Source organism: Schistocerca cancellata, chromosome 7 (assembly GCF_023864275.1).
Source record: "Schistocerca cancellata isolate TAMUIC-IGC-003103 chromosome 7, iqSchCanc2.1, whole genome shotgun sequence".
NCBI classification, from domain to species: Eukaryota; Metazoa; Arthropoda; class Insecta; order Orthoptera; family Acrididae; genus Schistocerca; species Schistocerca cancellata.
This window is the reverse complement of record NC_064632.1, coordinates 443,896,389-443,911,999: the sequence shown is the minus strand read 5'-3', so window position 1 is coordinate 443,911,999 and position 15,611 is coordinate 443,896,389. Positions and strand designations below refer to the sequence as shown.

Here is a 15,611-nt window from a genome sequence, read left to right as displayed (position 1 = left end):
ATTTAAGGAGATGGGACCTAGATAAACTGAAAGAACCAGAGGTTGTACACAGTTTCAGGGAGAGCGTAAGGGAACAATTGACAGGAATGGGGGAAAGAAATACAGTAGAAGAAGAATGGGTAGCTTTGAGGAATGAAATAGTGAAGGCAGCAGAGGATCAAGTAGGTGAAAAGACGAGGACTAGTAGAAATCCTTGGGTAACAGAAGAGATACTGAATTTAACTGATGAAAGGAGAAAATACAAAAATGCAGTAAGTGAAGCAGGCAAAAAGGAATACAAACGTCTCAAAAATGAGATCGACAGGAAGTGTAAAAAGGCTAAGCAGGGATGGCTAGAGGACAAATGTAAGGATGTAGAGGCTTATCTCATGAGGGGTAAGATAGATACTGCCTACAGGAAAATTAAAGAGACCTTTGGAGAAAAGAGAACCACTTGCATGAATATCAAGAGCTCAGATGGAAACCCAGTTCTAAGCAAAGAAGGGAAAGCAGAAAGGTGGAAGGAGTATATAGAGGGTCTATACAGGGGTGATGTTCTTGAGGACAATATTATGGAAATGGAAGAGGATGTAGATGAAGATGAAATGGGAGATATGATACTGCGTGAAGAGTTTGACAGAGCACTGAAAGACCTAAGTCGAAACAAGACCCCGGGAGTAGACAACATTCCATTAGAACTACTGACAGCCTTGGGAGAGCCAGTCCTGACAAAACTCTACCATCTGGTAAGCAAGATGTATGAGGCAGCAAAATACCCTCAGACTTCAAGAAGAATATAATAATTCCAATCCTAAAGAAAGCAGGTGTTGACAGATGTGCAAAATTACCGAACTATCAGTTTAATAAGTCACAGCTGCAAAATACTAACACGAATTCTTTAGAGACGAATGGAAAAACTGGTAGAAGCCAACCTTGGGGAAGATCAGTTTGGATTCCATAGAAATGTTGGAACACGTGAGGCAATACTGACCATACGACTTATCTCAGAAGAAAGATTAAGGAAAGGCAAACCTACATTTCTAGCATTTGTAGACTTAGAGAAAGCTTTTGTCAATGTTGATTGGAATACTCTCTTTCAAATTCTGAAGGTGGCAGGGGTAAAAACAGGGAGCGAAAGGCTATTTACAGTTTGTTCAGAAATCGGATGGTGGTTATAAGAATCGAGGGACGTGAAAGGGAAGCAGTGGTTGGGAAGGGAGTGAGACAGGGTTGTAGCCTCTCCACGATGCTATTCAATCTGTATATTGAGCAAGCAGTAAGGGAAACAAAAGAAAAGTTCGGATTGGGTATTAAAATCCATGGGGAAGAAATAAAAACTTTGAGGTTCGCCGATGATATTGTAATTCTGTCAGAAACAGCAAAGGACTTGGAAGAGCAGTTGAACGGAATGGACAGTGTCTTGAAAGGAGGGTATAAGATGAACATCAACAAAAGCATAACAAGGATAATGGAATGTAGTCGAATTAAGTCAGGTGATGCTGAGGGAATTAGATTAGGAAATGAGTACTTAAAGTAGTAAAGGAGTTTTGCTATTTGGGGAGAAAAATAACTGATGATGGTCAAAGTAGAGAGGATATAAAATGTAGACTGGCAATGGCAAAGAAAGTGTTTCTGAAGAAGAGAAATTTGTTAACATCGAGTATAGATTTAAGTGTCAGGAAGTCGTTTCTGAAAGTATTTGTTTGAAGTGTAGCCATGTATGGAAGTGAAACGTGGATGGTAAATAGTTTAGACAAGAAGAGAATAGAAGCTTTCAAAATGTGGTTCTACAGAAGAATGCTGAAGATTAGATGGGTAGATCACATAACTAATGAGGAGGTATTGAATAGAATTGGGGAGAAGAGGAGTTTGTGGCACAACTTGACTAGAAGAAGGGATCTGTTGGTAGAACATGTTCTGAGGCATCAAGGGATCACCAATTTAGTAATGGAGGGCACCATGGAGGGTAAAAATCGTAGAGGGAGACCAAGAGATGAATACAGTAGGCAGATTCAGAAGGATGTAGGCTGCAGTAGGTACTGGGAGATGAAGAAGCTTGCACAGGTTAGAGTAGCATGGAGAGCTGCATCAAACCAGTTTCAGGACTGAAGACCACAACAACAACAACAATCTCCTATGGTCTCCGTGGATTGCTACTGGATGCCACTTTCTTACCTATTTTATCTTCTGTCACCTTCACTATTTCCTCACTCAAAGCTACACATTTGTCTTCTATTGTAATTATTTCCCCCATTTCAGTCAACAATAGCTTAATGTCTCCCATGGAACTCCCAACAACCTTGGCCTTTCAATTCATTCAGATCTCAACTCCTTAATTATCTGCCTTTCTGCAATCTCTTCACTTTTAATCTATAGTTCATAAACAACAAATTATGACCCACATCTGCTACCAGAAATGGCTTACAGTTTAAAGTGACAATATTATGAAGAGGATAAATTGCTACTCACCATATAGTGGAGATGCTGAACTGCAGACAGGCACAACATAAAGGCTGCTAAATAAGTAAGATTTTTACCAAAAGGTCTTCTTCTGAATTTGATAACATACACATACACTTCCTTGCAAATACAACTCAATACACACTTGGCCACATCTCCAGGTGCCGAGGCCAGACTACAAGCTACAGCGCATGATAGTAGAAGCAGTCTGGGTGGTGGGGGTAGGGAGAGGCTGGGGCATGGTGGGAGTAATATGGGATAGCATCCCTGCCCTCTCTGTCCCAGCCTCATCCTTACCCCATCACCCAGAGTGCTTCTCCCATCATGTACTGTAGTTTGCAGTCTGGCGTCAACAGCCAGTGACAGTGGTCATATGTATGTGTGAGTTGTGTTTGCATGAATGGGTGTGTGTGTTTTATATAATTCAGAAGAAGGCCTTTTGGCCAAAAGCTTACTTATTTAGCAGTCTTTTCATTGTGCCTGTCTGTGACTCAGCACCTTCACTATGTGGTGAGTAGCAATATATCCTTTTCGTAATATTATAATTATTCCATCCTGGATTTTACTGTTTAAAGTCCTATTTTGCAGTATTTGTGTTACCATTAGATAATCACTCTGAAACCTTCCAGTGGCTCTGAGTAATTTTCATGTATAGAGTCTTCTTTGATGATTCTTAAACTATGTATTTAGAGTATTAACAATGCTTAAATTGCTCTTTGTACCAAATTGTACCCGGATGCTTCCTCTTTCATTCCTTTCCTCCAAGCCATGTTCTCCTACTCTTTTTCGTTCTCTTCCTTTCCCTACTATCAAATTCCAGTCTTTTTCACAATTAAATTTTCACCTCCCTTAACTATCCCAATGATTTCTTTTATCATGCCTACAGTTTAGCTATGCTTGAAGTTGGAGCACTGAACACAACATCTTTAAGGTGAATCCACACCCAAAAGACACACAGGTTAAGATTAGGTGATCTGTACAGCCAGGCTGTAGGGAAATGATGGCCAATAATTCTAACATTTCCAAAATGTCTCAGCAGCAGCCATTTCACTGGCTGTGCAGTGTGCAGAGGAGCACCATCTTCCATAAAAATGACAGTGTGTGAAAGACTCACAGCATTTACCAGTGACGGAACAGGTAACAGGACCCACAAGACTTATGTCCTCAACAGCACTGTGATAAATGATGCTGTCAACCTGCACCACATAGTTGCCTTTACAGAATGAAGAGCGTGTGAATTTTCTGTTGCCCATATTCTGCAATTCTGCATAGTGACAGTCCCTTGAAGATAGAAATGAGCTCTGTCTGTTTACAGGATGTTACATGGCCATTCATTGTCCACTTCCATGTGAGCAAGAAATTCCAGAGTGAATGTTTGTCTTGTTGACAGATGAGCAGAAGCAACTCCTGAATATGAGTGATTTTTGTATGGATAGCAATGTAGGCTGATTAATAGGATTTTAACCACTGTGATCACAGGCATGCCCAATTTTCATGGCAATTCCCTGTGCATTGTATGTTTGCACACCACCGCTCAATCTCTCCTGTAATGCTGTGGCCACATCTTTGACATACTTTGGATCAACTACCTTCCTCCCTCTTCTGCACTGGACTTCAAAAGAACCTTTGTAATGATTTTATCCTGACCCATTGTGGACATTGGATCACTCCCTTGAGTGTTTGGAACTTCTGCAGGGCTACTGGCATACAGTCACCATTCTTGTAAATGAGCTTTACCAGCAGTGTATGGTCCTTCATGGAGAGTCATGTTGGGCATTTCAACTGCAAACTGAGGAACAGTTGTGTCCCCTTTGTCTGTTGGTGTGCTTATTCTGATGCTTACAGAACCATCTGTTGATCAAATTTTCACTAATTTTATTTTTTCCAGGAAGTTTTCCCCTGCGTCAATAGTATGTTGTTCAAATTTGAGATCATTCTGAGTACTGCTTCTCTTTCTACAGCATTTTAAAACCATAACTTTAATGAAGATATGTAACAATATTAGAGAAGGAAAGTTGCTACTCACCATATAGTGGAGATGCTGAGTTGCGATAGGCACAACAAAAAGAATCACACAGTTATAGGTTTCGGCCATTAATGCCATTGTCAGCAATAGACACACATTCACACATGCACACACACACACACACTCAAGCAAAGGCAACTTGCACACACGTCTGCAGTCTCAGATAAGTGAAACCACACTGTAAGCAGTAGCACCTATGCATGATGAGAGTGGTGACTGGGTGGGGGTAAGGAGGAGGCTGGGGTGGGGAGGGGGAGGAATATTATGGTGGGGGTGGCGGACTGTGAAGTGCTGCAGTTTAGATGGAGGGCAGGAGAGAAGCAGGGGAGGGGGAGGGGTGGAGGAAGTAGGGGAAAGGAGAGAAATAAAAAGAAATTAAAAGACTGGGTTTGGAAGCGAAATGACAGCTGTGCAGTGCTGGAATGGGAACAGGAATGGGGATGGATGGGTGAGGACAGTGACTAATGAAGGTTGAGACTAGGAGGGTTACGGGAACATAGGATGCATTGCAGGGAAAGTTCCCACTTGCACAATTCAGAAAAGCTGTTGTTGGTGGGAAGGATCCATATAGCACAGGCTGTGAAGCACTCATTGAGATGAGGGATATCATGTTTGGCAGCGTGTTCAGCAACAGGGTGGTCCACTTGTTTTTTGGCCACAGTTTGTTGGTGACTGGTTTCACAGGTAGCGCTGCCTTTGATGGGATAGGTGAAGTTAGTGACTGGACTGGAGTAGGTAGTGGTAAGAGGATGTACGGGACAGGTCTTGCATCTAGGTCTATTAAAGGGGTATGAGCCATGAGGTAAGAGATTGGGAGCAGGGGTTGTGTAGGGATGGACGAATGTATTGTGTAGGTTCGGTGGATGGCAAAATGCCACTGTAGGAGGGGTGGGAAGGATAGTGGGCAGGACATTTCTTATTTCAGGGCATGACAAGAGGTAATTGAAACCCTGGCAGAGAATGTAACGCAGTTGCTCCAGTCCCGGATGGTACTGAGTTACGAGGGAAATGCTCCTCTGTGGCTGGACTGTGGGACTTTGGGAGGTGGTGGCAGACTGGAAAGATAAGGCACTGGAGATTTGTTTTTGTACAAGGTTGGGGATAATTACAGTCAGTGAAGGCTTCAGTGAGACCCTTGGTATATTTTGAGAGGGACTGCTCGTCACTGTAGATGTGATGACCGAGGGTGGCTAGGCTGTATGGAAGGGAATTCTTGGTATGGAATGAGTGGCAGCTGTCGAAGTGGAGGTATTGCTGGTGGTTAGTAGGTTTGATAAGGATGGAGGTACTGATGTAGCCATCTAGGAAGGTGGCTTGTTGGGTTGAGTAGAACCAGGTGAAGGAAGTGGGGGAGAAGTTGTTGATGTTCTAGAGGAATGTGGATAGGGTGTCCTCACCTTCAGTCCAGATAGCAAAGATGTCATCAATGAATCTGAACCAGGTGAGGGGTTTATGATTCTGGGTTTTTAGGAAGGATTCCTCTAGTTGGCCCATGAATAGGTTGGCATAGGATGGTGCCATGTGGGTGCCCATAGCCGTACCACGGATTTGTTTGTAGGTAATGCCTTCAAAGGAGAAGTAATTGTGGGTGGGAACTTTTCCTGCAATACATCCTATGTTCCCGTAACCCTCCTGGTCTCAACCTTCGTTAGTCACTGTCTTCACCCATCCAGCCCCATCCCTGTTCCCATTCCAGCACTACGCAGCAGTCACCCACAATTACTTCTCCTTTGAAGTTTGTCTATTGCTGACAAAGGCCTTATTAGCCGAAAGCTATAATTGTGTGAATCTTTTTGTTGTGCATGTTGCGACTCAGAATCTCCACCATATGGTGAGTAGCAACTTTCCTTTTCTAGTATTGTTACATTCCATCCTGGATTTTCCATTGTTTAACTTTAATGATGGACATCCTGTAAACTTATACTGTTGTAGTTGTGGGTGGTGCTGGTTTTGTGTTTATCTTGGCTACAATGATACATTCCCTATGCTGTTCATAGTAGCTTACTTGCATTTATGTATTTTTATTCATTGTTAGATGTACTCCTTTGTTATACTGTCTGATTTTTTTGTGATAACTCTGTGCTGATATGACCAGAATTACTGTTCTTCCCGCCCCCATACTTCACTAATTTTCACTATATGTAATTCCAGATAGTTGATTTCCCATTTTAAAATCTCTAACCTACTTATGTCATTAAGGGAGCTGACGTTCCACACTGTGACTTGTAGAATCCCAGTTTTGTGTTTCCTAATGCAATATCCTTCCAAGAAGTTCCTGCGCAAAGATCTGAATGTGGGACTGTTTTACCTGTAGAATATTTTACCCAAAATGATGCTGTCATCATTAAGCCATACAATAGAACTGCCTGCCCTCAGGAAAAATAATTTCTGTAGTTTTCCCCAGCTTTCACCAATTTGCGGTACCAACATAGCAAGGTCCTCTTAAGCAATGTTAAAAGGCCAGATCAGTCAGTCATCCAGACTGTTGACCCTGCAACCTTGTCAGGAACCACATACTCATCTGGCCCCTCTGCAAATATCCATCCATTGCAGATGCACCTGCAGTAAGGCTATCTATGTTGCTGAGGCATGCAAGCCACCCTAGGTAAGCCATTTCAAAGGTTAGAGACAGGCCAAGGCATACTGCCTCCACTAGAACCATACCTAGCAATTACAATGAAACTTACTCTCCATGTTGTCTTTGAAACCAGAAACTATGTTTTCAGTTGGATGTAATGTGTAGGATGAAAAAATATTTAAAATATTTCCAGAATTAACATTCATCTCCAGAAGGCTGCACTTATTTGTGTCAGATGTCTGATGTTAAATATCTACAGATAAAGAAAATTCAAGTATATTGATGAGATTCCACACATACCTCATAATAAATTGTATCTATCTATCTTCATTATAGTGTAATATGTAACAAACTAACATGTAATTATGCACACGTCATTTGCGAGCTCTATTTTCATATCTTTGAAGGAATATGTATCTTAGAAACATATTAATAGATTATATACTTGCATAATAGATTACAATAAAAGGAAGTAAAATTATATGACAAATTTCTTCAGAGTATGTAAGTTGTGTTTTTAAAGGACAGTTCCAGTTTCGCTCTACAACTTTACAGTGTGGTATCTTTTCCATAAGTATTGGAAACTCCTTGCAAATGGATCCTGCAGAGTAATGTATGGTTTTTATGCAAGAATTTTGAAAATAACAGTCCTTGTGCAGATTTCTTATCTTTCTTTTATTTACTGATTAAATTCACATTATTAAAAGCAAAACCTGTTGTTCTGTGGAATCCGAATCTGTAGACTCTTCAGTAGTGGTCAATTTTTAGGTTTCTGTGTGTATCAAAATGTTAAAGAGGCTTTACCGTCAACTCTTAATTTTAACAACGTGAAATATTCGGTACCACCAATTACCAATTACTTGCGTATTAAGTAAAAGTAAATTGTCACTCTTAATTGGATTCTTGTGACCTGCATACTATTTTTAAAATGTAACAAAGACACCAGTGGAACAATTATGTTTACAGATTCTTGAGAAACTGAGTACAGATACAAGTAAAATCAATCCACTGCCTTGTGCTTTACATTCAGTACTATAGTTCTGGACTTTTAATGTGTGCTTTCTGCTGTACTTGCTTTGCTACCAGGAGAACTTCCATCTCAAACAATGATCATAGTTTATGTATTTAATTATTCAATCTTATTAGTGATATTTGTATAGAAGATTTAAGTTCTCTTCATGTAAGTATTCTTATTCATTTCTGATATTTCAGGCAGTTGTCCGTAACCAGCAAGTTCAGGAACTTAACCGTTTTTTGCATTACTACACTCGTTTCAAGAATCACGAAAACAGTCACCGTCTGGAGGAGCCCCTGCTGATAAATGCGCGACAAAAAGCTCAGTTGTTGCTGGCATCTACTAGCACAGCACAGGGGCCAGGAACAGGACAGGTTCTAGGGACAGGTCAAGTTTCGAGCACTGGTAAGTAGTATGTACTTATACAGTAACAAAAGATTCTTAATACAGAATGTATTCACAATGACAGATGCCAATAGAAACAGGCTGGTTAGTGAACCATAAGCTTAAGTGAAGCTTAAAGTTTTCAGGAGTCAAAAGAGAAGGATAAAATACTGGAAAAGGGAGGCATGCCATTAAAACAGATGATAAAGTGAGTCATGGTACTTACAAAGTCTATGTGCAAAATGTCACTGACTTTTAAATATGTTTTTTGACTGATTCTGATGTTGCACAAATTGAGCCAAACCCTCCCTTTTGCTTGTCAATCTTTATTGTTCTTCCACTGTCGGTAGCCCCTGCATCCTCACGAATATTTTCCCGTTATATCTGTTGTATTGAAGGGAAAAAACTTATTTTGTGTAGATCCTCTGTGAGCAGAGGAATAACAGGCATGTATGAACGAATGATACCAGATACCTGCTTGTTGATTCAGTTCACTCGTTGCCATTATGCACTGTTTCCACATGTTGAAACCTATCTCCCCCCTACCTGGTTTGCATTCATTCAGATGATGCATTCCAACTGGGATGGTGTGCCTATTCTGTGCATTGCCAAAGAAAATTCATGGAGAGGCTTGTACACTATCAAATAAGTAAAACATGAATCTAATATTAGGCTGCTGTACATTAACAACAGTGTAAACATAAAGTGCCTTGAACCAGAATTCACAATGCTTGCATTATAGCCATTAATTCTTAATAAAACTTGTCTTCTATAAATTTACATATCTAGCTGCTCCAGTCTGAGATCAAATGATGGTTCTGCTACTATCTCAGACTTTACAACTGAGATGCCAGGATAGTTTTGAAACTACTTGCAACCTAAACATGCAATATTCTCCAAGACGATAAAAACTGACAGCCACAATCATGACCAGAAGGCCACCTGTGATTATTTAACCCAATTCTCAGAAACTAACAGCAAGTTAAGAAGCATTGCTCTACTTACCAGCATCAGTGTGACACATAACATAATAGGGCAACATACACTTTGTTCATCTGAGCTAACCACATCTAAATCTGTAGTTATTGCCATAGTCAGTAACATAAATTTGAAACACTAATTAATGTCACCCTCCTGTGCCATTGTTCATGTTTTGACTTTGCAAATATCAGATGAACTACCGAAAGCATTAGCGCATCACTGAGGTGTACTGCTACAGGTCTATCCTCAGTCAGTACTCACTATGATATGCCCTGAATGAGGGAATCCTTTATTTATAACATTTTAGCTGACTATGACATCAGACAAGTCACTTTTTCAATAATACACAATTTTGTATGACACTCCACACATGTTCTTTCCATGTAAACTCACTCTAAAACTTCCACAGAATAAAATTTTGCAGTTGCTCCCTCTGCTGTAAATCATGTTTTTGTGGATATACTATTCTTGCTTCTCCCACTCTTCAGGGCCATGGATGAATCCTACCCTTTTGCCAAGGAATGTTTCTCCCCAAAACCTGCATTTTACTTATAGTTTTTCACAACAGTATTCTTGCACCAAGCTTCAAAATCCTTCCAAATGCCCTTACTCCCTCTTCACCTACAGGCTTTGCATACTCAGTGACCACATTGCTCCATCTTGCCTATGCTATTAAAATTCAAACAACTCATCCGCTGTATGGATATTGATGCAGTGTGCGCCAGTCAATTTCATTTTAAACAAAGACTTTATTTAGTATATGTTACACCATGAATTACTATGCTACACTAAGATATACTACACTACATACAATACTTGTTCTTTCTGAACTGAGCATCAGTGAAATAATATAGCTTCGTTATCACAGTATCTATAGCATCAGAGAACTTGAAGTGTATCTCTTCATTCCTTAGCATTTCTGCATCACACTTATTTGCACATTGTTTCTTCCTGACTAGCCTCTTAAGCTTCAGGCTACTCTTCATCATTACCAAATTGTTATCCAAATCTATATCTGCTTCTGGGTATGCCTAACAATCCAATATCTGATTTTGGAATCTCTTCCTGACCATAATGTAATCTAACTGCAAACTTCCCATTTCTCCCAGCATTTTCCAACTATACTTCCTCCTCTTGTGATTCTTGAATAGATTATTTGTGATAACTACTGAAATTTGTTGCAGAACTCAATTAATCTTTCTCCTCTCTCATTCCAACAATGAAGCCCATGTTCTCCTGTAAACATTACTTCTTCTCCTTCCCTTACAACTGCATTCCAGTCTAATATGATTATTAGGTTTTCATCTCCCTTTACATTCTGAATAATTACTTGTCCAATATCCTCATATACTTTGTCTATCTCTTCATCTTCTGCTTGAGACATTGCCATGTGTACCTGTTGTCAGTGTTGATTTCCTGTCTGTTCTGATTATAACAACCCTATCACTGAACTGTTCACAGTAACTCACTCTCTGGCCCACTTTCCTATTTGTAATGAATCCTACTCTCATTATACTGTTTTCTGTTGCTGTTGATATTACCCTATACTCGTCTGACCAGAAATCCTTGTCTTCTTTCCATTTCACTTCACTGACACCCCCCTTCCCCACTATATATAAACAGAACCTTTGCATTTCCCTTGTAGATTTTCTAGTTTCCCTATAACATTCAAACTTGTGATGTTCCATGTCCTGACTCATATAATGTCATACTTTCTCTAACTTAACTCTTAAGAAGACGTGGTGAGGACCATTACTTTCCAGCTAACAAAATTGATTGAGAAGAAATTAGTATCCTTCACCTGTACTGGAAGAATTAATCAATATGCACCACACACTCTTTTATTTCCATATTTTCCATGTAAAGGGAAAATTCACAACTGAATTTTCCTTTTAACTGTGACAATAGTAACTGTAACATGTATTCTGTAGCTCTGAACAGCAGACTGATTAAGAAATAAAAGAACAGGTTATAATTTAAAATATTTTAATATTGTTGACAGAACGTACTAATCAACTGGGACCAGAAGGAGCTAGATTTGTAGAAGATGGTGTACGAGAACTACTGAAAGCACGTAGGGTACTCTGTGGCTCATACGTTCATGGATATTATCTACATGACAATGGTTACAGCAAATCCATCTTTGAATTTATGCAGGTTAGAGAACTGATTTTTGTACATGAATTTCTGTCTTAGCTTCTATGTAGTTGCAATATTGTATCAAAAATTTTCTATGTTAGTTGTGCTGTTGCATCAAAATTTTAAGTAGACATTCTTTACAAGTATACATAAAAAAATTTTCTTAGCAAATGGTTGCAGACACAGACAAATAAAAACAGGCAAAAGTCACATAAATGTGACAGTCAAGTAAGGACTGACGGTTCCATATATATATAATAGATGGAAACATTCCACGTGGGAAAAATGTATCTAAAAACAAAAGTGATATGACTTACCAAACGAAAGTGCTGGCAGGTCGATAGACACACAAACAAACACAAACATACACAGAAAATTCAAGCTTTTGCACCCAACGGTTGCTTCATCAGGAAAGAGGGAAGGAGAGGGAAAGACGAAAGGATGTGGGTTTTAAGGGAGAGGGTAAGGAGTCATTCCAATCCCGGGAGCGGAAAGACTTACCTTAGGGGGAAAAAAGGACGGGTATACACTCGCACACACACACACACATGTCCATCGACACATATACAGACACAAGAAGACATATTAAAAGGCAAAGAGTTTGGGCAGAGATGTCAGTCGAGGTGGAAGTGCAGAGGCAAAGATGTTGAATGACAAGTGAGGTATGAGTGGCGGCAACTTGAAATTAGCGGAGATTGAGGCCTGGTGGATAGCGGGAAGAGAGGATATGTTGAAGGGCAAGTTCCCATCTCCGGAGTTCGGATAGGTTGGTGCTAGTGGGAAGTATCCAGATAACCCGGATGGCGTAACACTGTGCCAAGATGTGCTGGCCGTGCACCAAGGCATGTTTAGCTACAGGGTGATCCTCATTACCAACAAACACTGTCTGCCTGTGTCCATTCATGCGAATGGACAGTTTGTTGCTGGTCATTCCCACACAGAATGCATCACAGTGTAAGCAGGTCAGTTGGTAAATCACGTGGGTGCTTTCACACATGGCTCTGCCTTTGATCGTGTACACCTTCCGGGTTACAGGACTGGAGTAAGTGGTGTTGGGAGGGTGCTTGGGATAGGTTTTACACCGGGGGCGGTTACAAGGGTAGGAGCCAGAGGGTAGGGGAGGTGGTTTGGGGATTTCATAGGGATGAATTAAGAGGTTACGAAGGTTAGGTGGATGGCGGAAAGACACTCTTGGTGGAGTGGGGAGGATTTCATGAAGGATGGATCTCATTTCAGGGCAGGATTTGAGGAAGTCGTATCCCTGCTGGAGAGCCACATTCAGAGTCTGATCCAGTCCCGGAAAGTATCCTGTCACAAGTGGGGCACTTTTGTGGTTCATCTGTGAGAGGTTCTGGGTTGAGGGGGTGAGGAAGTGGCTCTGGTTATGTGCTTCTGTACCAGGTTGGGAGGGTAGTTGCGGGATGCGAAAGCTGTTATCAGGTTGTTGGTGTAATGATTCAGGGATTCCGGACTGGAGCAGATTCGTTTGCCACGAAGACCTAGGCTGTAGGGAAGGGACCGTTTGATGTGGAATGGGTGGCAGCTGTCGTAATGGAGGTACTGTTGCTTGTTGGTGGGTTTGATGTGGACGGACGTGTGAAGCTGGCCATTGGACAGATGGAGGTCAACGTCAAGGAAAGTGGCATGGGATTTGGAGTAGGACCAGGTGAATCTGATGGAACCAAAGGAGTTGAGGTTGGAGAGGAAATTCTGGAGTTCTTCTTCACTGTGAGTCCAGATCATGAAGATGTCATCAATAAATCTGTACCAAACTTCGGGTTGGCAGGCCTGGGTAACCAAGAAGGCTTCCTCTAAGCAACCCATGAATAGGTTGGCGTACGAGGGGGCCATCCTGGTACCCATGCCTGTTCCCTTTAATTGCTGGTATGTCTGGCCTTCAAAAGTGAAGAAGTTGTGGGTCAGGATGAAGCTGGCTAAGGTAATGAGGAAAGAGGTTTTAGGTAGGGTGGCAGGTGGTCGGCGTCAAAGGAAGTGCTCCATCGCAGTGAGGCCCTGGACGTGCAGAATATTTGTGTATAGGGAAGTGGCATCAATGGTTACAAGGATGGTTTCCGGGGGTAACAGATTGGGTAAGGATTCCAGGTGTTTGAGAAAGTGGTTGGTGTCTTTGATGAAGGATGGGAGACTGCATGTAATGGGTTGAAGGTGTTGATCTACGTAGGCAGAGATATGTTCTGTGGGAGCTTGGTAACCAGCTACGATGGGGCAGCCGGGATGATTGGGTTTGTGAATTTTAGGAAGAAGGTAGAAAGTAGTGGCGCAGGGTGTCGGTGGGGTCAGGAGGTTGATGGAGTCAGGTGAAAGGTTTTGTAGGGGGCCTAAGGTTCTGAGGATTCCTTGTAGCTCTGCCTGGACATCAGGAATGGGATTACCTTGGCAAACTTTGTATGTGGTGTTGTCTGAAGCCCAGGCTATTTGTGATCTAAAGGCTGATCGATCCATCGTCATTCTTCCGGCGGACAAGGGTTCCACGACTGTGGTACTTGATCGTCGGGAGTATGTGGCTGAGGGACTGCATCAGCTTTCAGGCATCAATCTCCGCTAATTTCAAGTTGCCGCCACTCATACCTTACCTGTCATTCAACAACATCTTTGCCTCTGCACTTCCGCCTTGACTGACATCTCTGCCCAAACTCTTTGCCTTTTAATATGTCTGCTTGTGTCTGTATATGTGTGGATGGATATGTGTGTGTGTGTGTGTGTGCGATTGTATACCCATCCTTTTTTCCCCCTAAGGTAAGTCTTTCCGCTCCCGGGATTGGAATGACTCCTTACCCTCTCCCTTAAAACCCACATCCTTTCGTCTTTCCCTCTCCTTCCCTCTTTCCTGACGAAGCAGCCGTTGGTTGCGAAAGCTAGAATTTTGTGTGTATGTTTGTGTGTCTATTGACCTGCCAGCGCTCTCTTTTGATAAGTCACATCATCTTTGTTTATATATATATATAAAAACAAAGATGATGTGACTTACCAAATGAAAGTGCTGGCAGGTCGACAGACACACAAACAAACACAAACATACACACAAAATCCAAGCTTTCGCAACCAACGGTTGCCTCGTCAGGAAAGAGGGAAGGAGAAGGAAAGACAAAAGGATATGGGTTTTAAGGGAGAGGGTAAGGAGTCATTCCAATCCCGGGAGCGGAAAGACTTACCTTAGGGGGAAAAAAGGACAGGTATACACTCGCACACACACACATATCCATCCACACATACACAGACACAAGCAGACATTTGTAAAGGCAAAGAGTTTGGGCAGAGATGTCAGTCGGGACGGAAGTACAGAGGCAAAGATGATGTTGAAAGACAGGTGAGGTATGAGCGGCGGCAGATTGAAATTAGAAATTAGCGGAGATTGAGGCCTGGCGGATAGCGAGAAGAGAGGATATGCTGAAGGGCAAGTTCCCATCTCTGGAGTTCTGACAGGTTGGTGTTAGTGGGAAGTATCCAGATAACCCGGACGGTGTAACACTGTGCCAAGATGTGCTGGCCGTGCACCAAGGCATGTTTAGCCACAGGGTGATCCTCATTACCAACAAACACTGTCTGCCTGTGTCCATTCATGCGAATGGACAGTTTGTTGCTGGTCATTCCCACATAGAATGCATCACAGTGTAGGCAGGTCAGTTGGTAGATCACGTGGGTGCTTTCACACGTGGCTCTGCCTTTGATTGTGTACACCTTCCGGGTTACAGGACTGGAGTAGGTGGTGGTGGGAGGGTACTCTCTGCTGGAAGTATCACTTTGCCACGAAGAAAAATGATCCTAATCCTACCCCTAATGATCCAACTCCCCGAGACACTATCCAAATTGAACCCTGCCTGGAACAGTTCCGTCCTCCGTCACAGCGGGACCCACCTCCTCTTCCTCAAAATCACCCTCTCCAAACCTTCCAGGAATTTCTGACTTCCAGCCTTGCCTCTCAATCCTTCTTAAAAAACCTTAATCCTACTCCCAACATCACCACTGCTGAAGCCCAGGCTATCCGTGATCTGAAGGCTGACCGGTCCATCGTCATTCTTCCGGCGGAC

The 15,611-nt window shown here is 41.9% G+C and overlaps 1 protein-coding gene across 3 annotated transcripts in view; it reads left to right on the top strand.

Annotated features, from left to right (window-relative positions):
- The window catches only part of LOC126092311 (ankyrin repeat and IBR domain-containing protein 1-like), a 564,318-nt gene that overhangs the window by 366,080 nt on the left and 182,627 nt on the right, over window positions 1-15,611 (top strand). For all 3 annotated transcript variants that reach the window (XM_049907838.1, XM_049907837.1, XM_049907836.1), the window contains 2 exons: window positions 8,256-8,463; window positions 11,426-11,580. In XM_049907838.1, coding sequence (XP_049763795.1) covers window positions 8,256-8,463; window positions 11,426-11,580 — 363 coding nt within the window. The remainder of the gene's footprint in view (window positions 1-8,255; window positions 8,464-11,425; window positions 11,581-15,611) is intronic.